Source organism: Perna viridis, chromosome 14 (assembly GCF_037379345.1).
Source record: "Perna viridis isolate PV_CMFRI_1.1 ecotype Kerala chromosome 14, ASM3737934v1, whole genome shotgun sequence".
Classification (NCBI taxonomy): domain Eukaryota; kingdom Metazoa; phylum Mollusca; class Bivalvia; order Mytilida; family Mytilidae; genus Perna; species Perna viridis.
In genome coordinates, this window is record NC_142458.1 from 21,560,465 (window position 1) to 21,582,437 (window position 21,973).

Consider the following 21,973-nt stretch of genomic DNA (forward strand, 5'->3'; position numbering starts at 1 on the left):
TTGATTACTCTTTAAGTGGTCTTTTCATTTCATCCAGGCATCTGCCTTACCAGTACTTTAGATTTATTGGCAAGACATAAATCGCAAGCTTGATTGGAAGAATACTTCTTAAAATTGTTACTTGGCTTTAAAATGGATCAACACTACATTTGTAAGTCTATTTCTAAAGTGCGAATACCGTATTCGATCGACAGGTAAAATAGTTGACAATGAAACAAACATAGATTAATACAATATATAACGAGAATGGATATGGCGAATATGTCTAAAAGAAAGCAATGCCAATGGGATGGAAAATATCAGCTCTAGGCCTCTCGTGAGTTTTCAGTGAAGGACAAGGAAATTCTCCCACCACAGGGCTGGCTGCAGCTCATCCCAAAACAATATTTAACACAGATAAAGCGATTTAGTTGCTCCAGCAACATAAAAGTAAACTGAGAGTGAAAACGAAACAAGACATACAGTGGCTAGAAATTCCTGACTTGGGACAGGAACAAAAACTAGTAAATACGGTGATATTGTCCAAGTAATAGAGCTGGTATTTGATTACATGACTATTTACCTATTGATAAGTTCCATAGGTACTTTAATCTATGAATTGGAGAATCTCAATAATCAAATGACTACATTTAAGTAGCACTCCAGCTAAGAATCATGCAAAATGTGATTCATGGGTTAAAAAGCCTACATATTTTTATTTTTGATATTTTGTTTGAAATGTCATAATAAACAGAAATTAACATGTGGTTTTTCATATAGCCTGTGCTCTTAGGAGATAAAAAATATATAGAATGCACTGTAGATTTCAAAATTAAGGGAGATAACTCTGTAAATGGTGCTCAAATAGAATAGAATCTACTGGGTTTTCAATGTGGATTATCTCCTAAAAGCAGGTAGATTTGAACGAATAATTACACAATTCATAGTATAGACCCATAAAACAACTTAATTACAAAAATAAAAATATGTAGCCTTTTTTGGGGGGTATCACATTTTTCAGATTTTGCATGATTCTTATGAAGCCTGTTACTTAATAAAGGAAAAACCAAACCTAACCCTGGAATATCATCAATGAATCATCATGGCTACAGCACTGGATAAATTACAAAGACTACACAGGCAAAATTATTTCACATGATTTTCTCACAAATTTCACATGAATTTCACCTTAATTGAGCAAATAAACTAAGTGACAGAGTTCACATGAAATTCGGGTGAATGGAGCCTTCACTTGAAATTGACACGAAATGTTCACATGAAATTCGTGTTTAGTGAATTTCACATGAAAATCATGTTAATTTCATGTGAATTTCACGTGAAGCTCGATTACAATGAATTTCACGTGAAAAATATTTGCCTGTGTATAGCAGCACTTGTAAAAACAAAACAATAATTTAATTATAAAAGGTTCTACATATTATCCACAGTTTCAAATATCAATGATAACAAATACTTCATGTTTGTCTTTGTCATAAATCTGCATGTTAGAGTAGGTGATAGCTTTAACTTCTGTACCCTGAAAAATAATGATTTAATGGTTTAAATATAAATTGTTACTGAATCTCATTCATTGTTGGAGTTTAACACCCAAGCAGCAATATTCGGGCGTTAAAACCCAACAATGAACAATTATTACTGAATAAAGTTATGGTTAATTGGAAGTGAAAACTAAATCCATTTTACATCATGCATTAACAGGTAAGGACGTATGAATTAAACTGGTAATACTTTCAAAACACATCTAAGGCACAAAAAGAGCCTGGGATTAATAAAAATTCTAACTGTAGCTGCTGCTGAAGAAAAGAACGATTTTCTCGTTTGTACAATTTTTTTCCCACTCCACAAATAAAAAGTTTTGCTGAGTGCAGCATTACATGAAAACAGTCATTTCAACTGTATTCACAAGTGTGGGCAAGATTTAATTTTTTGAAGCACTTAAACATAGGGACTTACAGTTTACTATGGAAACAAGACAGGTTTGGTACACTTTTGCACAAAATTTTAAAAAATTCTATTTTCAAGGTACATTCATGGACTACTCTGGACCTGTTTAACTAAAAAACGGTAAATGATAAAGAACAGTTGATAGCATACTTTCTTAAAGCCATCTTAAAGTCATTTAAAACTCTTTGTAACTAATTAACAGTGAGGAATATAACAATACTGATTGAAAATGCAGGCACGAAGGAAAATGTCATGTGACAGCCAATTAAAAAGTTAATTTAAAAAATGAACCAGCAATTTAAAAAAAAATTTTTGGGTGTGACCCCATTTAAGCCCCCCCCCCCCCCCGGAAAAAAAAAAAGAAACTCAATTATTTAATAATGCTAAATAGTTTTTAAAAGATGTTAAATATGCCTAAACAGAGTTTTATAAATCAATCAAATTAAAAAAAAAGAATTTCCACAAATATATGAAAAAAGCCTCCTACATCAATTTTAAGTTAACACCCTCTTTTACCCCTTTTGGGAAGGGAACAAGTTACGCCATTTTAAATAGCAAAATTCCTCTGACGGCAAGTAGCAATGTATCCAACCTTCATGACCATTGGTTAATTACAACTTATTACTTCATTGCATGGAAACAAAAAAAAGTAAAAATGACAACACCGATAACATAATACATGTACGACGCTTCCAAGATGAAAATGCGCAGTCTTTCTATCTCATAAAATAAGTATTCTTGTAAATAGTGCTGCACTAGGATCATCAGTTGTAACTGATCCATACCTGTTAATCTTTGGAACATTCTCCTCCACTATTATATAAACACAGTAATTCTATGTAAAGAAATATTTTGCTGTAAAAATTCAATCATTTTAATTCATCTAAAAAACCTACTACAAATCTTATATTTCTATGTAGGAGATTCTAAATTTTTCATTGACATTGTGGACCCCACCTTTCCCCTAGTGTAGGAGGCGTAACATGTATGCTGGTTTAGAAGATTCAATGAGTCATTTTTTTAAGGTGGAGAAATGTTCATCTTTAGGAATAAATTTATGGCTTTTAATTAGTAGCTCAAAGGATAAATATATATTGATGTAAAAAAAACTGAAACAGTAGTATGCTCCTCAATATTTGACCTTTTAATATTTATGGTAGTACAATACAGTTAGGTCATTTCTGAAAATTTGGTCCCATTTTGTTGAAATAAAGGCTTTTTTGAGGCAGTCCGCACAGAAATTTCTAGTGTTTTGTCATAAAAAAGTGCATATTTTTGAATCCTTGGTATGTGGAGGTTCAAGTCATTTTTAATTAATTTAGTGATTATTATTACAAAATCCAGTAGCCATGTTAACATACTGAAAAAATATGACTGAGTTTTAGTACAAATCAGGGGTGCCTTTCCAAAACTAACAGCCAATTACTATGTTTTATAAAATATCAGGCACTTAGACACTACCACAGGATGAAACCATGCATGGAGTAGGTGGAAAAAAGGTATAAATAACAAGACCCTTTTTGATTCATTCTCTCACAATTTTGGTTCCAAAAGTTCGTGTGAAATAAGGTATTTTGAAAATCAGCCATCTGAGGAGAGAACCTAATACAGCAGGGGACTGAAACGTTCCTGATACCATTCCTCATTTAAATTACACCTGTTTACCATTACATATATTACATCTGTCTATGTATAAATGCTGAACAACATTTTAACAATATATCCACTAAATTTCAACTTTTAAGTTACACAAAATTTGACGGGGGTAACTTGGTGTGTAAAGCAGTGCGCCTTAATGTAACTGTAAAGTGCACCCTATAGGGTAAAAATCAGATACACCAACTACACCAATCAGTGATGAAATATTGGATATAAATATTTGTTCTGTAACCAAAAGTATAAAATAATCAAATAATTTTACACACTCCTGAAAGAGTAAGCAAGGGAACCAAGGTTATAGCGGTAATCAAAAGAATGTAATCCAGGGACAAAGACCAGACATGGAAAACAGACATACACAGCAAAGAACATAAAGTAACTAAAATCATACATACAAAGTAACAAAAGTAAATGAGCAACTCGGACTCCACTAAAAACTGGGAGCATGGACTGAAGGAAGAGATTTAAAACTAGACTCAGTCTTAAAAAACATGCAAAATGGAGATGTTAAATTTTATGATTCTATTAAATTTTGATCTATCTAATAGACCCTTTATACATGCCTGACAATGATGTAAGTACAGAGGTAATAACAAAATTACAGAACTCATAAATTGGGTAAGGGAGATAAATACTATAAGGACTCACAAAATCAAAGGAAAACTAAAAAAAAATGGAATAAGCAACTACATCTAACCAAACCACAGGCTTCAGAAGTTGCAATAAGAGTTTGAAGAATTTGATGTTGTTCCTGACAGTTTAACAAAAAGTGCTTGAGAAACATTTCATTGTAGCTACAATGAAAGTTTTAAAACTGTTTATATTGTATTAGAAATAATAAGTAAGATGACAAGGGTTACAAGGAAAAAGGTTTAATCATGACAAAACCTAAATCAAATTTGATGCAGTGTACTATTTTAGATTGAAAATGTTTTAGCATAAAAGTGTAAACAAAGCTTGGGGTGAATAACATCTATAGCCTTAAAGGGGTAGACCTAAGGTAAGGCACACAACTCTTGCAAATCATTGGAATGTTAGTATTCAGCATTTTACATTAATTACATGTAAGCATCAAAGTAACTTGGATTGATTCAATTCCATTTCAAATGAAAGCTTGATAGGCTAAGGTGAAATTGATAATGATATAAAAAAAAACCCACTGACTTCAAGAGTTCTGTCAATTACCCTAGGTACACTCCTAGAGACGTTTAGGTTTCCTGCATGCACAATAGCTAAACGCATGCTAAACGCTCACCAAACACACAACAAACGAATGCTTCTATCGTGCGTTTAAACAAATGTTCCTATCGTGCATTTAAGCGCACATTAAACAAACGCTCCCATCATGCATTTAAACACATGATAAATTTTCACAAATGATGTTGAAAAAGAACATAGAAAATTGAATTAATGAAAATATATAAATTAATAATTGCAAATAATATAAAAATAACAGTTGAATCAAGAAAATAATCAAAGTACAAAAATAAATGAACGATCCTATCCTGCATTTAAATGAACACTCCCATCATGCATTTAAACGAACGCTTGTATTGTGCGTTCATCTTGCATTTAAATGAACACTTGTATGGTGTGTTCATCGTGCATTTAAACGAATGCAAAGCGATGTATAAACGCACCACAAACGATGCACAACCCTAAAAATGGAAACACGAACATTTCAAGGGGTGTATTCCTCCTTAATTAAAGGTACAGTAAAATTGTTGCATACAATAATTTTATCACTCATTTTCTACATAAGGAAATATTTCAATTTTTCTGACTAAAGATTAAACTGATGTTCAGTGATAATTAACAACTACACATTGGTATAATGCAAGGCACAATTCTAAATTGTGTGCTATTTAACACTGACCAAGCCCAAATGCCATAAAACTTGAAAATTTAGTTAAGTCAGAGAAAACTCTTAACTGATTGTCACATCATCAATTTCATAGACTTTTATTTGCATTATCATGGAAGTTAAGAATATTCTCAGACTTAAGTATTTTTAATTTTTGTGGCGCCAGACCTGAAGACGACTATCAAATACATTTATATTAAAGTGATACCACTTCATTTCAAATTGCTATAAGATACATTGGGTAACTGGTGACTGGGAAAATATTTATAGGGTAAAATATCACTGATTTCAAGAGTTATGTCAATTACTCTAGGTATACCTCCTTAATTGGGTGGAAATAAAAAACCGAAGATAGAAAGTGGGTTTTCAAGTAAGAAATGTGAAAAATAATGGCATATATTAGGGCAAAATAAAGGGTAATTTAAGGAATTTAAAGGGCCTCTTTGGCAAATAACAAGGGTTTATATTTACTTATCAATATCTGTTTAGCCTACAACATTAGAAAGGAGACTCCCAAAAAATTAACGAAAAATTAAGAATCTATCACATAAAAATGTATGACCTGAGGGAGAGTTTTTGTTGAATTTACCTGATTTTCCATGAAAAGAACTGACTAACTGAATTTTTAGATTATAAATTGCTTTTATGCAAAAATCCTCCACATGAACTGCTTCAAAGGTTAACAGGTATGCTCATCAAAATAAACAAAAACACTGCAAATGCATCTCAAAAGAGGTGAATCTAGGATTTCAAGATAAGAAGGGCCCAGTGAAGTGAGTCTTCAAAATTAAGATTTTTGGCAACAAATATTTTGATCCTATTCAAGAGCAAGGACGTTACACGGAGTTTATACCTATATCAATCCATGGGTCATTCAAAATTTTAAAAACGCAAGATTTTCCCCAAAACTGAAGACTTTTTAACGATTTTGAAGTATCAATTACGAAAATAAGGGCTGCTGTTAAAAAAGGAAAATTATGAAAATAAGGAACCTCCTGAAAGTCCTTACAAAAGAAAAAATCCAAGCATAAAATATTGATAAAGCATATCAAGTCACAAAAAATAAAAAATTAGTTTCTACAAAGTAAAGCTTTTTGCATGACTAAGCATGTGCTAGTCTTACCATATCAAAGAATAAAACAAGTCGGAAGAAACAGTAATTACTTTGGGATATTTTATATGGTCAGAAAATTAAAATATTTCAATATCCATGATATACTAATAAGCTTTATAAAATTTGAAAAAGATAAGTGAAGAATCCAATCCTGCATGATTTTTAGATGGAACAGTATTGAACATCAAAGCTTGTCAATTATTTAACCCTGCCTGTAATTAATTTGTATTGATTTGATAGATAAACAATACTATCAGCCATCAGAAATATTTAACCAAATCATTACATGCATAAAATATTAGTTTTGCTTTTAGGCTATCAATTTACCAATAATTGACTTGAATGTCAGTAACTGTTTTTCACCATTTTTCCAATAATAAGTTTTTACATAAAATTACAAGCATGTAATGCATAAAAAGAATTTTTTAACAATAAGTTTCTCATGTTATACAAATGTAATATAGCATATTAACATCAGCATCTTAACATCATTAAAGTTTAAAGTGATATTAATTATAAATGCCTACAATCATATACTTCCATGTCAAGCAAATATTCATGGTGTTAAGTTTACAATATTCAATTGGTGCAAATATGAAATCAATGTCCTCACTAAATAGAAATGGAAGGCACCAAGCCCCACCCCCAAAGACAAGTGGTCTCTTAAAGTGCTCCTTAGTCCTTCAACATATTTCAAAGTGCCCAAATGACATTTTGATAAACAGTGTTGCTAAAGCCATTTCTATATGGAATACACTGCAAATGACTTCTTTTTTCTTTCAATCGCCATATATATTTGGTATATCAAAACAAATCTGAGGGTCTATAGTAAGTCAAGCACATTACATGATTTCCAGTTCCTAGCTACATGTAGAACAGTATACTAGAACTATAAATTAGCTCACCGAGAACTACCACTGGTAAAAATGTTAAGTCTTTATGTTGGATTATCTCCCTTTCAATGGTTTCCATAATCTTACCTTTTTCAAGCACACCTACATATGATTTCTCACCTTTATATAAAATTTTATCAAACTTCATTAACCAGTTTAAGAGCAGCATATGAACATTATACATGTACCGTTATAAAAGAATATCGCCCTTTGAAAGCATCTAGCAATGATTTTTCATTTGATTTGTAACAAGCCTTCAATTCAGGCAGATAAAATTATTTTGCATAACCTGTAAAATTGCTGTTAAATTAATTGGCAATGGATACGAAGTATGAGATTCTTTTGTTTTAAGCTATGTTCCTAAAATTTATTATCATAGCATGCTAGTTAAACAGTTGGATGGATTGACAAGGTGATTTCTACAAACCCACCAAACTTTTGGCATTTTCATAGAAAGTTTTCTTTTCCGTTCAAGGTATTTCATTTGTTTTTTTGTTTTGTTTTTTGTTTTATTTGTTTTTTAAACTAGTTACTTATCTGACATCAAGTTTAAGATGTAATCCTCAAGAAATATAAAATAAATTTTAATCATCAACTGTCTAAAATATAGTAAGACATTATTGACTTGCCCTCATGATTCTGTGTAAGTACAATTGTTTATGGGGACACAAAGAGGTATATAGGTTTAAATCAGTTTTTAACTGAAAATATTAGTTCACACTTTATAAAAAGATTTATTGACCAATTTTTGTGTAAATAGATGAGGAAACCTAGACAAAAAATTAACTAGACATTGCTAGCTTCATAAATGCTTCAAGCTGCTTAGAAAATAGTTTGGACAGACAGATGGACAGACAGACTGAAGAACAACAGGGTAAAACCTATATATCCATCCAAACTTCACTTGTGGGGGTTTGACAAGCTGTTACAACATTCATGTGTTAAAAAGGTGCCACAAAATATCATTTCTATGCAACTGTCAAAAATGTTTTACAAAATTTAACAGATTGAAGCTAATTTTTATAATCTGGACATAAGAGCCACATGCTTTAACAAATTATTATTTTAATGCCAAGCTGTAATTCACAAACAAATGAAAAGTACAAGCAGGAATTTTCCATGGTAGACTTTATAAAAAAAAAAAGCATGAGACAATATGACTAATGACTGATTTAACATACATGTGAATGTGTCATCAGTTCTGTTTTAATTTTGTTTCCTATTAAGTGCTGGAATCTGTGAGACTGGCAAAATTGAAAAAAAAATAATGAATCATGCACAGAATAAGCACACACACGGACCATGTGGGCACATAGTTTATGGTCTTTTGAAGACAAATAGACAATCTGTTCATCTTAGAAGTGTCACAGGATGCAAAAAAAAAGTTTAAAATAACAATTGACTGATGGGGATAAATGTTATCTCCTTTGGTGATGAAATTGCCATACATTCCATATAATTTATACCTCAAATTACAGACACTTAAAAAAGAAATGAATGTCATTTCAGTATTTTAGCTAAAATTTTAAATAAGATTTCATGGAAAGACTTGAGAGTTTTCTTCCATGATTCACTCACTGCCCTAATCTTACTGAGAACAGCACTAGAGGAGGTAGGCCCAGGGTAAGGGACACAACTCAAACATGTCATTGGAATGTTTTACTCAGTATTTTACATTAATCTCATGAAGCATTAATGTAACCTGGACTGATTTCACTCTGTTTCAGTTGAAGATTGATTGGCTTTGGTGAAAATGAATATGATACAAACATATCACTGATTTCAAGAGTTATGTCCCTTACCCTAGGTCTACCTCCTCAAGCATGCATGAGAGGTTAAAAAATTTTGAAATATGAACTTACTTGAGGATGTTTTGAAATGTCAAATTCTTCACCATACCTGAAAAATATAAACAACAAAGATATACCTTTAATGTATTTATACATCCTTCTGTGATGTCAGACATTTTAAGTTTTAGGATTAAAAATTTCATTAAACAGTATAGTACTTAATGTATGTTTCATAAAAAAAAGTTGGGTAAATTCTTAAAAAAAAAGGCTGTCAAAAATTGAACTTTTATTCATCAGTTCAATGCAGCACATTAAAAGGGCTTTAAAGTGAAGTGTAAACTATAGATTAAAATTTCAACCCCAGTCATAAACATTTGAGCTTGTGGAAATAAATAAAAGTTGGGTGATAATTTTGCCAAAAGCCTGATTCAAATTGAGCAAGTGAAATTAATGCAAAAAACATGTACATGTTAACAAAATAAAACTTACCCTTTAGCTTTTATTTTAAAGTTTTCCAAATCAAATTCTGTGATTTCAACAACCTACAAAATGTTTTGTTAAAGGCTTTATCAAATTGGTTTAACCAAATCGTGTCATATTGTTATTGAACATTTCTTTCTTTAAATTTATCAACTTTCTAATTAGAAATAGCAAGTGGAGGACTGTTGAAAATTAAAAACTTTAAATTGTATTTTAGTTTAAATTATCTCCCTTTATAACTGATGCTGAAATGTGTATAATAGTCATGATAATATAGATGTTTGTATGTTGATCGTGGTCTTACACTTCCACTACTGAATCCTTCCTTAATTATTATATTTCACTTTTTTTGGTAAGTGAAAAGAACATTTTCTTAAAACAACAAAAACTCCACTAAATACCTGAAAAAAAAAAAAACAAATGCAAATTTGATAATTTTTTTTCTTCAAATTTTGTTACTCATGATAGTAAAATTAATACAAGGTTAATTCTTCAACTTACCCTAGGTATGAAAAATGGCTCTGCAGAAAATAAAAATAACCATTCATCTAAAAAGTGGAAAAGTAGGTTCTCCATATCATCAGCTGAAAATCATAAATTAAAAAATATGTTCTTGGAATCAGCAACCTTTATCACAAAAAAAATATTAGAGTAAAATTTGTCCTAAGTTATGATGTCATAATAATTTGATCTATTATGATGTCACAAGTTATGACTTATTTTACATGTAGTGTCAAACAGACAACAACCCAACCGGAATGAAAATGTCAGTCCAAAAGCCACCCATCCATCTTCAATGAATGACTAGGAAATCCTCATACATTGTAACACAGGGCAGGCTACAGTTGGCTTCAAAACATAATTATACACAGGCACAGTGAAAGAGTTGCCCATACTTACTCAAGTAACATAAAAAATAAACTAAAGGTGAAAAGAAAAAAAGACATACAGGGGCCCGAAATTCCTGACTTCGCAAAAAATGTGGCCAGATTCAAGTACTTTGGCGTGACATATATTGCTATTTTGTAATTATTGTTGATTCAGTCAAGTAAACATCGGGCAATTGTTATTTTGACATGTTCACCATACCCATTCTCATTATATGTTAATAGGTATCATCTTTTATATCGGGCTTATTAGTGCTTAAGGTAATTTTGTGGGTACATGTACAGATGTACTATTTTTTTTACTTATACCCACCGTGAAAGAAGCTAAAATTAGTACACTGCACAAATTATATGTTTACAGTATTTCATTGAAGTATGGAGCAGCTTTCCACTAACTTGAATAAATATAGGAAAATTACCAGTTATAGTTAGTAACGTTGCATTTGGACAAAGATAATCACATTGTTTGACTGATGCACTGTTAGACTTTTTTCATTTTGTGTTTTTTCATGTAAAAATCAAGTTGATGAATAGTGATATATGCATGTTTATTGATACAATTTCTGTTATCCTCAGTAAATGCACCAAAGATATTGTACATTTTAAAATTTTCAGTTCTACAAGTTGCAGTTTTAGCAATCTTTTTTTTAGTCTTACATTCCACTTCTACTTCCTGTGTTTCTGTCATTTCCACAGTGTTGATATCTGTTGTCATGTACCCGAACATAGCAACTGCACATTGTTCAAAAGCTTCTTTCAAATTGTCTCCCCCTGAAAGTGCTTTGTTAAGGAAACATTACCAGATTGCTTTGTAAAAAAATATCATCCAAATGTACCTTCAGTTTTTGCCTTTAAAACTCTGATTAAGACTACAATACTACAAGATGTATCATGGAAAGTCAAACCAAATACTAAATCATTTACAGTGAATATTTCAATTCTACAATCAGAAAGATCTTTGTCATGCAACATTTTTACTTGTTAAAATAAATATTTTGGGGTGAGAGATTTACAAAGTTAGGAGTTAACAGGGCAAACTGATATTATAATCTTCCATTTTGTAAGGAAGATAACTGGTTTCTTCATCTGCTTCTCTGGTCTGTTTTTAGTGTACTCAATCTATAGTCACTCATATGTAGTCATCATTCATGAAGGGCCCCGTGCAGGTCCGGGTGTTAAAAGAATATGCCTGCAGCAGCGCTAAGCTTGTCATAAAAGGCGACTAAATAGTGCTCAGAACCCTAGCCGGGGGCTAGGGCGCTCTGCCCACAGAGCAACTGGGATGTGTGCGCCAGGTGGTGACATGGGGTACCCCTGGCGTGTTACATGCTAGGGTTGTCAAGCTATAATACGGAAAACCTGACTGCAAACCATAGTGGTGCACCGTGTTGGGAAAGATGCCACGTTCCTCGCACGTTAAAGAACCCTACTGTGGTATTCTCCCAGAGTATGAACCATAGTTCTCCGCCACAGGAGGCTAAATTGCCCGACCCTATCCACCTCTCCCTATTTCCAGTGGCAATCAAAATTTGTCGACCCCATTATCCTTGTGTCCCATCCCTTTTTTTCATTTCATCATCATTTCATGTTCATTTTATCATCAATTTCATGTTCATCATCTGAATATAGCTGAAATATTGCTGCTGGGACATTAAACCCCAACAAACAAACAAACAAACATCATTCATGAAGGATACATGCATGCAGTCTGAAAAAGAAACAAAACAAAAACCATGTATACTTTTGCAAGTATATGTACAAATGTACATGTATTTGCCTTACTGAAACATTGTTGTCTTAATTATCAACTTTTAAAGAACTAGATCCAAATTTCAATGTTACCACAACCTTACTTGAACTCCAACACATGGGCATATCTATAATTAACAATATGGTGAATTTATTTACACTTTATACATTTTTTCATACATGTAGATGCAATCATCATCAAAAATTAAATCAAAGTAACAAATTTACCAGTAGCCACAAAAAAAAACATTTAGGTTATATTCTTTAAATACAATTAATCTATGTTTTCTATTTACAAGTCCAAAGAAAATATTAGAAAAAAAATGCTTTAAAATTCCAAGAGCTAAATTTTGCTATACAAAGCTGTTTTACCCATCAAGACAAATAAAAGGAAGTCATCATCAATTTTGTCATAAAATCAAGGCATAATTACAAACAGAATTAATCACAAATCTTTTCATAAGTTCTTAATGGGCCAACAAATAATAGCCTTGTTTCCTGTTACCAGCAAGAAAAAATAGGGCAGGCAGGTAGGGAAATTATTTTATTTTTCAAAAACATTTTTACATTGAGTTAATGGGGAAACAATTAAAACTTTAACAGTGCTGGAGCCAAAATGGTCATAAAGTGTTTAAGAAAGGGGCAAAAAAATAGGGTAAGTAGGGTAGCAGGAAATAGACATATTATTTTTTTTGTCTTAATATATACAAATGTATATTCTCTTCTATTCAGCAGTACTGGCAATTACAGTCTAACAATTAAATACTTACTGTACATCAGCAGTGTGATCCAAATCTGAAAAAAAAAAAACCAAATAAATCCATCCATTAGCAGACAAGGAGGCAGAAGGAAAAAACCTTAGAATAAACCATTAGTGGTCATGAGATCTGTCTGGCATGCATGCAAACAATTTGACAGGTGTATTGGGACCTAATTTAGCCCTAGAAGACCGGTAGAACTGGCCCAGGTATAAAAGAAAAAAATCCAAAACCTGAACACATGTACACAAGACTAGACTCAATATGTCAACAAAGGTTAAATCATACATATCAAAATCTGATTTTTGGGAGTTAAATGCAACTAAGGTTTGATGTTGGGCATCATCAATAAGTGATATATTTTTATGGAATTACCTGGATCTTTGGGTCAATGCCTTAGACTTGTATCTCATGATGTCATTAAAGTAACTGGTCATTTTTCTTCGCACATATATAATCAATATAAGTATTTACAACCAGGAAAACAAATATAGGTGTGTATGTGTGTGTGTGCCCTAATATGAACAAATATATTTATGTACATGTCTTATGGATTAATGACTTCAGAGAGACATTAATTGAATATAATTTTTGAAACCATAGATTGATGGATATGTGATGTTTAATTTTAAGATAATGAAAGAAAGAGACAAACTTGAATGACATATCCTTCTGACATTCAATGACAGTGCTGTTTTAATACTTTTAATTTACAATAATAAAAGAAACATTGCCATTGGTTGTCATAAATCACCCTGATAACTTACATTCATATTTAATCGCCGGTATTTCTTTCTGTTCGCATGCCATCTTCAGATTTTAAGTGTTTCTAGGCGTCTAAACCTTTCAAAAGTTATGTTGTGCAATAAATATTGTTGCACATGGGAGAGATTGTTTATAAACGTAAAACCCCTTTTTCTAAATTTAGATAAATTTCTGACTTCTGGTAAAATTGACCAATCAGAAGATTGGATAGACATTTGTTTCAAAATGGAGGACAAGTTCGAACAAGAAGAATTTGGTGATATGGACTTTGACGAGAAACAAGTTGTAAAGATACAGGTTGCTGTTAAATTTTCTTGAAAAATGTATTTTGTTCAGTTTTGATAGATTGAACAAAATTATCTGTCGAAATCTGACATCAGCCTTGATTAAATTTGTAAAAGAGTAATCAACTATTATCAAGGCCAAGGGAACCGTGGACGAGGTTAATAATCAAAAGAATGTATTCCAGGGACAAGGACCAGAAATGGAAAACAGACATACACAACAAAGAATTTGAAGTAGCTAAAATCATAAATACAATGTAACTAAAGCAAATGAGCAACTCGAACTCCACTAAAAACTGGGAGCATGGATCAGGTGCACCGGTTGGGTAAGCATCCTCTGCTTTTCAAGAAACAACTGCAGAATTGCTCATAAAAAGTCAAGCCAGGGGTAGACAAAAGAGGAAAGGAAAACTATGAACAAATCAGTTTTCATGGTGCAGATGGATACACCGTAACGATCCACAAGTCTATGATGACGACTATAAAACTTCTGTAGTGATGACTTCCATGTTGTACATGTAGCAACAAAACCCTGTTCCAGAAGCGCATTTGTTAGAATTCAATATAAAAATGCATTTTATTGTTTAGTAGTAGTAAATGCAGTTTTTCAGCCTGTGTTACAATTACATGAATTCACACTTGTCATTTTGCTCTTAATTACCCTAGATTTGTTGCTGAAGAACCTTTTGACGTCAATGAAACAATGTAATTTTAAGTTGTGACGTCATTAATTTTTTAAGTTGAAGGAGAATTCAGTACAAAAACAACGGAAATATGTATTATTTTAGCCAATGATGTCCACAAGTGTAAATACATCTATTAGTTCAAGATCGCTCTGATGTCCAACAGCTGATTTGCCAGACCAGCTGGGACTGAGGGATGTCAGAGCTTGTCCCTTAACAACACAGGATTTAGCGTGCCAATTTAGATGCGCTCACAAGACTAAAATTTACTATTTTCTTGGCTCTTGTAAAGTTAAAGCTAGGTATGTAATGAAAGTTCACAATATTTACGATATAATGTACATGTTTTCCTGCAGTTATTAGTGTTTTGAGAATGGAAATTAAATAAAAAAAATAGTAGAGTATAATTTTGAACTGTATGAGGTTCAAGATCACAGAGTCAAATATTTTGTTAAACTAAGCTGTGTGCAAATTTCTTACAGAGTGAAAAAGATGTCATTGTTTTACATGCAACAACAAATAACTGTCTTGCTTTGAATTTACAGAATTTCAACTTTCTAGTGAAATCCCATGTCTTTGATATGGGACGAGCTCTGACATCCCTGGCCCCAGCTTGTCTGGCAAATCACCCATTGGACGTCAGAATAATCTAGGACTATGTTACAATATACATTGTACTTGTAAAAGGGACAATCCCTTCCTAGAATTTACCTTCAGATAAGTTACATAATATGAGGAAAGCAGTTGCCTTAAGTGCAAGCAAAGCATTAAGTACATTTGTATGTTCCAGATTTCATGTCATTTACCATTTTGGCCAAATTTGATTTATTATAAAAACATCTGTTGAAGCTGGCAAAAGATATTCCAGATATTTGTAATTTTATTGGTCAAACAGTTCCAGGATCGGCAAAGAATGCATTGGTTTACCACAACTGGAAGTAGGTTTTTTCGAATGTATGCAAGAAGTTCTGATCAGATAGCAATTATGCATCTTTGAACCATTTTGTTGTGAGTACATTTCAAAGCTTCAGTAGATCGAGATGTAGCTTTTTGCCTTGACAAAAGTTCCTCAAATGGTTAATATGAATAAAATTTTCAATGAATTTCTATATATTTCAGAGTGAGCTTTGCTCGCTTATTACAAATATTGGTAGTCTAGTGGTCTAAAATTTTATTCTACATGTATATTGGATATCTGCTTAATAGAATATGAATCTTTAATTTGGCTTATTCTACAAAAAAATGTACAAGTGTTGTTTTCGATGGTTTAATGAATGTCTAACTTCAACGTCTATTTCTTATCCTGAAGCATCTATTATAAATTACAAAGTTCAGCATTGTGTAACTTGTCATTAAGTTGCCTTTTCATGTTAGTTCTTGCATCCTGATCTTTTCTGTCCATTGTTAACACAAATATATTCCCAGAAGGTAACATGAATTGCATAGCTTGTTTCAATTAATGTCAGGAGTATTTGATCACCCATAATTAGATCTTCAATTATTTCATGGAGGCCTCTTAGTCATGTGACAAACATTTTACCGACAGGTTAACCTGAAGGTACATTTCGTACTTTCGTGCAGATGGCATATATAGAACCCTGTATGCCAATTAGAAAATTTATGCATGAATTTTCATTTCTGTAGGTAAACAAGTTATGGGAGCCAACAAAAAAGCAGTGATAAATAAGGAATTAACCCCTCAATTGGAAACACATTGTTTAACTGAAATACATTTTACTAATATTTTTTCTCTACCTATATCATGTTTTGAAATGTGCACCAGAAGTACATTGCTGGGACTTGCAAGTGCATACAGAAATAATTATCAAAAACTTCTGTCTAACAAGACCATACATGTGCTTTGTTTGTTTAAAATTATATATCTTGAAATTGTCATACATGATACATGTGTGTGTGTGTGTGTGTTCAAAGTATTTATATATGTACAATATACAAAAAATGTATATTAAAATATAAATTTTGCTTTTACATTAATTGTCCCATTTATTCACTTTCAGGCTTTCATCAAAGGAGAACTAGTAAGGAAGTGGTTACAAGAAGTTAAAGATGACTATGAAAAGGTTTTCTGTGAAATTGAGAAGAGCAAATCTGTTTTTGTTGAGTGGCCAGATTCAGGATTTGGTCCACCTAAAGTTAGGAAACAGAGACCCAAATTAAAGAAAAAATTTGATGAAGTGAAACTGGAAAATTCAGTTTGTATTTCACCTAATGTGGATATGCATAGGCAAAAACAGAATTATGAGCCAAATTCGCAGGAAAGAATGTTCTCTCCACAAAATTCTGTGTCCGGTTGTCTTCCTGAAACTGTTTATAAACCGATTAGTGATGTTCAAAATATGAGTAGAGCTTGTAAACGATCTGAAATCGTAGAACATGTACATGTAACAAGTAAATGTGCCATTGAAACACAAACTAGTCTTGACAAGGATGTCAATATTGAAATAGACCATAAATCAAGGGATATAACTCATGATAAAGGCCCTATAAAAACCTATGATATGTTAATTCAGACTGATGATACACATGAAACAGAGCTTAAAGAACAAAAGAAAAATGATTTAGAGTCTACAGAATCAGTGTCTAATCATGCTAATGTCAATAGATTATTATTAGAACAAAAGATCAATCGATTTGAAAGTCAACTTCAATCATTGAAACAAATGTCACAACAAGAACCAAGAAAGGAGACAAAAGTCAAAAACATAGAAACAACACCAATAACCTCCCCTAGACAAGATAGAGATAAAAATTTCATGGTAGTTTCTCCTAGTTCAAACACAGCTGGTAACACCTTTTCACCTAGTCCTAAAAGACCAACATCACCTTCTGTGGAGAAAGAAAAAGGTCCTCGTGTCCCCAGTCCAAGAAGACCAAGTTATCACCAGGAGACTTCAGTATTGACTAATGTTACTTCAGTCTGGGATAGCTTCAACTCTGAATGTAAAGGTGGGTACAGAACTTCATAACACCTGATTTGCTGAATCCAAAACAGAAAAATATTCGAACTTTACAAGTTTTGCACTCATGCATATTCCCACAGAACTACATGTAGCTAGTTATGAATAAATTGTGTGCATTGGAATAAAATAATTCAGAAGTAAAATTTGGGAATCTTCAAGGTCCCAGATTATTTATAGAATCCTGTTGGATGCACAATATTTTGGCTCTGTATTTTTATTTTCTTCACAAATTGTTCAACCACTAAAATATCTAAAACTTTGATAAAACAAAATTTGCTCTCACAAAAACTGATTTTCTACATATTTTTATTTTATTTTAGACCCTTCTTCTATAAGCTACCCTAGTGATCCGGAGGCTTTGAGACAAATGAGGAAAAGTGTATCAATGGAACTTCTCTGGGTTCAACAAGCCATTGATAGTAGAAAGAATGTAAGTTTACAAATCCAGGAAGTTTTTGTTTTTATTTTTATCTTTTAATTAAGTTATATTGTATTTTTTCTTAAAAATTTTATACATTGCAAGAATGAACTACAGAAATAACTTGTTATCAATTACAGTCTTGTACATAGAAAACATTGTCAAGAAATAACAGTACAGGGCAGGGCCTAATCTAGACATCAATGACAAGGAGAGGTTTTAGTAAATTTTTTGATATTTTTGTCAATGTAATCTATTTCAAGAACTTTGTCAAAGACAAATGGGGATGTGATCAAAGCCAAGAGTAGTTTTTGCTAATTTCTTCATGTAGATTAGGTCCAGGTACATGGTTATAAAAATGAATATTGTTAAATATTATTTTTAATAGTTTTTTTATTACTCAAGACTGGGAATACAATAAATATTTTTTCTATTGGAATAATATGTCCTAATATTAATGCATAATTCATTTATTGTATAGAAAAAACACTACATAAACAGTGAAGGCCATCATAAAAAAAAATCCAACATTTTCAAAATTAGGGGGTTGGGCTGGCAATTTTTATCTTTTAAATTTTTTACCAATTTGAATGAATGCTGTCACTTTGAAAGAAATTTACCTTAATTGGGAAAAAACAGCAAAATAAAATTTTGTTTTGGATGGGATTGAGGAATTGGCAGAGATGAGTATCTAGGATATTTTTTATTTTGGCTTATAAAAGAAAGCTTATATGGAACTTGTTACAATTATGATGATGTATACTTGCAGTATTTAAAATTAAAATCACAGATGAAAACTACATCATAACCTGTCTGATACCTTGGAATGACTGTAGTCTTGACATATTATGTTACTTGAAATGTCTGGTGCTTGGAGATGATTATAGTCATGGTTACAAACAACATATACTTTAGATGTTTGGTGCTCAGAGATGACTGTATCATGGTTACAAACTACCTGAAATATGTGGTGTTCTGAGGTGATAGTACTTTTGTGACAAACTATGTATACCTGAAATGCCAGATGTTTAGATAGAATTTTACTTATAGTACCATAATTTTGTCATAAAAAAGTTATAAAACAATTGAATACTACTAGTGCTTATCATGTTAAAAATACAATAAACCTTGAACTACTTAGTTGTTCTAGTTCAAGGAATGCTAATGGTGATTGTTCATCGGCTCATTTGGACATAAACTACTTAGCCTTAGTTCTGAACAAGCACAATGAATGTCTGTGGTGACGCTGATCCAATAACATAAAATATGCCAAAGTACTTTAACCCACCATATTTTTGTGCCTGTCCCAAGTCTGGAATTTCTGGTGTCTGTATGTATTGTTTTTTATCACATTCAGTTTACTTTTATGTTGTTAGACTATTTATGGGAAACAATTTCGTTATAACTTTGTATATTGTTGTTTTGGGGCCAGCTGCAGCTGGCCCTGTGGTGTAAGGGTTTCCAATGAAGACCAAAAGGTGGCAATGAGCTGACATTTTTCATCCTGGTGGGGTTGTTGTCTCTGATGAATTTATGATTTCCATTCTCGTTATAGTCTTAGCTCTTTTGTGTGCCTGCAGTGGCTCTAGATTCAATAACCCTGGAACCATATATATTTCCAAGGTTAAAGGTCATGTTAATATTTGCAATATATAATCTTTTAGTACATGGTATCATATCCTTCAATGGGGTTGTTAATTATTTGTACTTTGAACACCTAGAACCCTTTTGATTTTCAAAGTCAAAGGTTGAAACACCTTTGCCAGGCAAGGGTTACAGTCAGGTTTCCCCTACATAAACCTTGGCTAGCAAAGATGAGGTTGAAAAGGGTTCATTTATTATTTAGTGATATTCCTGTGAGCACTTCATAAGCAACATCCTTTAAATTGCCAAATAATTTTAAATATCAACCCTTATTAATTATTAAGCATATGATAATTGGAGATTTTTTTTCAGTAGAGTCTGAGTTTCTCACTTACTTTTGTTACTTTGCATGTATCATTTTGGTTAATTTATGTTCTTTGTTGCATGTGTCTGTTTTCCATGTCTGGTCTTTGTCCCTGGATTACATTCTTTTGATTTCCGCTAGAATCTTGGTTCTATTGATTACACTTTAATATACCTGCTTGACTAAATACTTTAATATTATGGTGTTATTGAAAGTTTCAGTGTTTGGCAGCATTCTGTATGTATGTAATATCAAAGCTTAAAAAAAGGTATGGAAACTTTTATAGTCATAGGACCAGGTCAGTCAAAAAACCTGGTTGTTTTAGGACAAGTCTATTAAAATGTGTATTTTAAAATTATTGCAGTACACACAAAAGCATCAGCTGTGAATTATGCAAATTTCGGAAGTATTTACAGATACTTGAAGATTTACTGTTCTATTAAAAAAAACAACTGAAGAAGACCACTCTTAAAACAATTCCACAACCACAACTACAGCTCTGAAAGAAGGAATACCTTCTTATCAGCCAAAAGGAAGGCCTGCTTTCTGAATATGCTGATGCTGAATTAGTAAATCCAGATATTTTGACAAAAAAGGATTACCAGTTGCTCAAGAAAAAAAAATGGTTTCATTTGTGCCCAAATGCTGCATGATATTAACATTATTGCCCAACAACAGAGGGGTCCCTGGGCTTTGAGTACCCCCTGGATCCATCAGTTTAGGTTGAAACTTCAAAAATAATCACAACATTAAAGAAAATAGTACAATCGGAATTTCTTTTGAATTTAATTATGTCATTTGTCAACTGTGCAGTATTTTAGGTTGACTTGTACATTCTCATCTTACAACTGCTTTAGTTTCATGGAAGTAATTGCATGTTGCTGTACTCTAATCCCTTTTGGGATTCCGTGTCCATTGCTGTTTTCCGATTTGGCCTGCCACTGAATCCCAAAAGGGATTAGCTGTACTCCACAAGCAATTATCTATGTAAAGTAATGTATGTTGTACTATTTATACTCAATTCAATTGCCTATGAGGGATAAGTTGCATTTTGTATCCACTACCATCAGTAGGCTAAGACAGCATCTGTTTGATTTTTTGGAGAAAATTCTGGAAAATGTGAAAAAAAATAATTTGACTTATTACTGGAGAGAAAAAAAGGTTCGTTTTAAAAATGACAACAACAAAAAAAAGATTCTATTCAATATATGGTGAAAAAGAATATCTGTTTTTTATTGGCAGTGAAAAAATGACAATTAACACATAAAAAATAAATTATTGTATTTACTGCAGCGATACTACTCCAGCAGTATTAGAAGTTGTCTGACAAGCTATTTTCTGACTTGGTACCATCCCAACTTGTTTTTGGGATTGGAAGGACGGAATTCCAAACGCTTACATTGTAGGCATACAACGATACTGTAAAACAGTTTAGGAACTAAATACCGAAAAACACAGTACTGAAAACGTTTTGCGAAATTAGGTATTTTCTCAGTATTCACTACAACAGTACATTGTAGAGTAGAATACAACATAATTCATAGAAGAAAAATGTTTCTGAAAGGTACAGCTTCCTCATGAGCGGAGTTCATGTGTGAAACTATTTTTATGTACGACTGAATTGATTATGATGACGAGCGGTAAGTTTATACATCGTATAATTTCGAAATAAAAATATTCTATCCAATATCACTGACGAAATGTAAACATTAAAAGCGAATGAGTGGAAAAAGGTCAACTAGTAGTTTTGAGTTAA

General features: G+C 32.1%; 2 protein-coding genes across 3 annotated transcripts; one reads left to right on the forward strand and one right to left on the reverse strand.

Annotated features, from left to right (window-relative positions):
• Positions 1 to 144: 144 nt before the first annotated feature.
• Positions 145 to 14,051, reverse strand: LOC148598621 (tRNA-splicing ligase-activating factor archease-like). Of its 2 annotated transcripts, XM_088562312.1 has the most exons (9): positions 13,906 to 14,051; positions 13,151 to 13,175; positions 12,329 to 12,339; positions 11,289 to 11,402; positions 10,246 to 10,328; positions 9,754 to 9,806; positions 9,337 to 9,373; positions 2,730 to 2,779; positions 145 to 1,516 (listed from the first exon to the last, which is right to left on the reverse strand). In XM_088562312.1, the coding sequence occupies exons 1-9, from the start codon at positions 13,946 to 13,948 to the stop codon at positions 1,411 to 1,413; spliced, it is 522 nt and encodes a 173-aa protein (XP_088418438.1). In that variant the 5' UTR covers positions 13,949 to 14,051; the 3' UTR covers positions 145 to 1,410. The 2 variants fall into 2 exon arrangements, with proteins under 2 accessions (XP_088418438.1, XP_088418439.1); XM_088562313.1 differs by lacking the exon at positions 2,730 to 2,779.
• A 63-nt stretch (positions 14,052 to 14,114) lies between these two features.
• Positions 14,115 to 19,409, forward strand: LOC148598622 (uncharacterized). Its single transcript, XM_088559900.1, has 4 exons — positions 14,115 to 14,200; positions 16,889 to 17,837; positions 18,172 to 18,281; positions 19,039 to 19,409. The coding sequence occupies exons 1-4, from the start codon at positions 14,129 to 14,131 to the stop codon at positions 19,075 to 19,077; spliced, it is 1,170 nt and encodes a 389-aa protein (XP_088416026.1). The 5' UTR covers positions 14,115 to 14,128; the 3' UTR covers positions 19,078 to 19,409.
• The last annotated feature ends 2,564 nt before the right edge of the window (positions 19,410 to 21,973 follow it).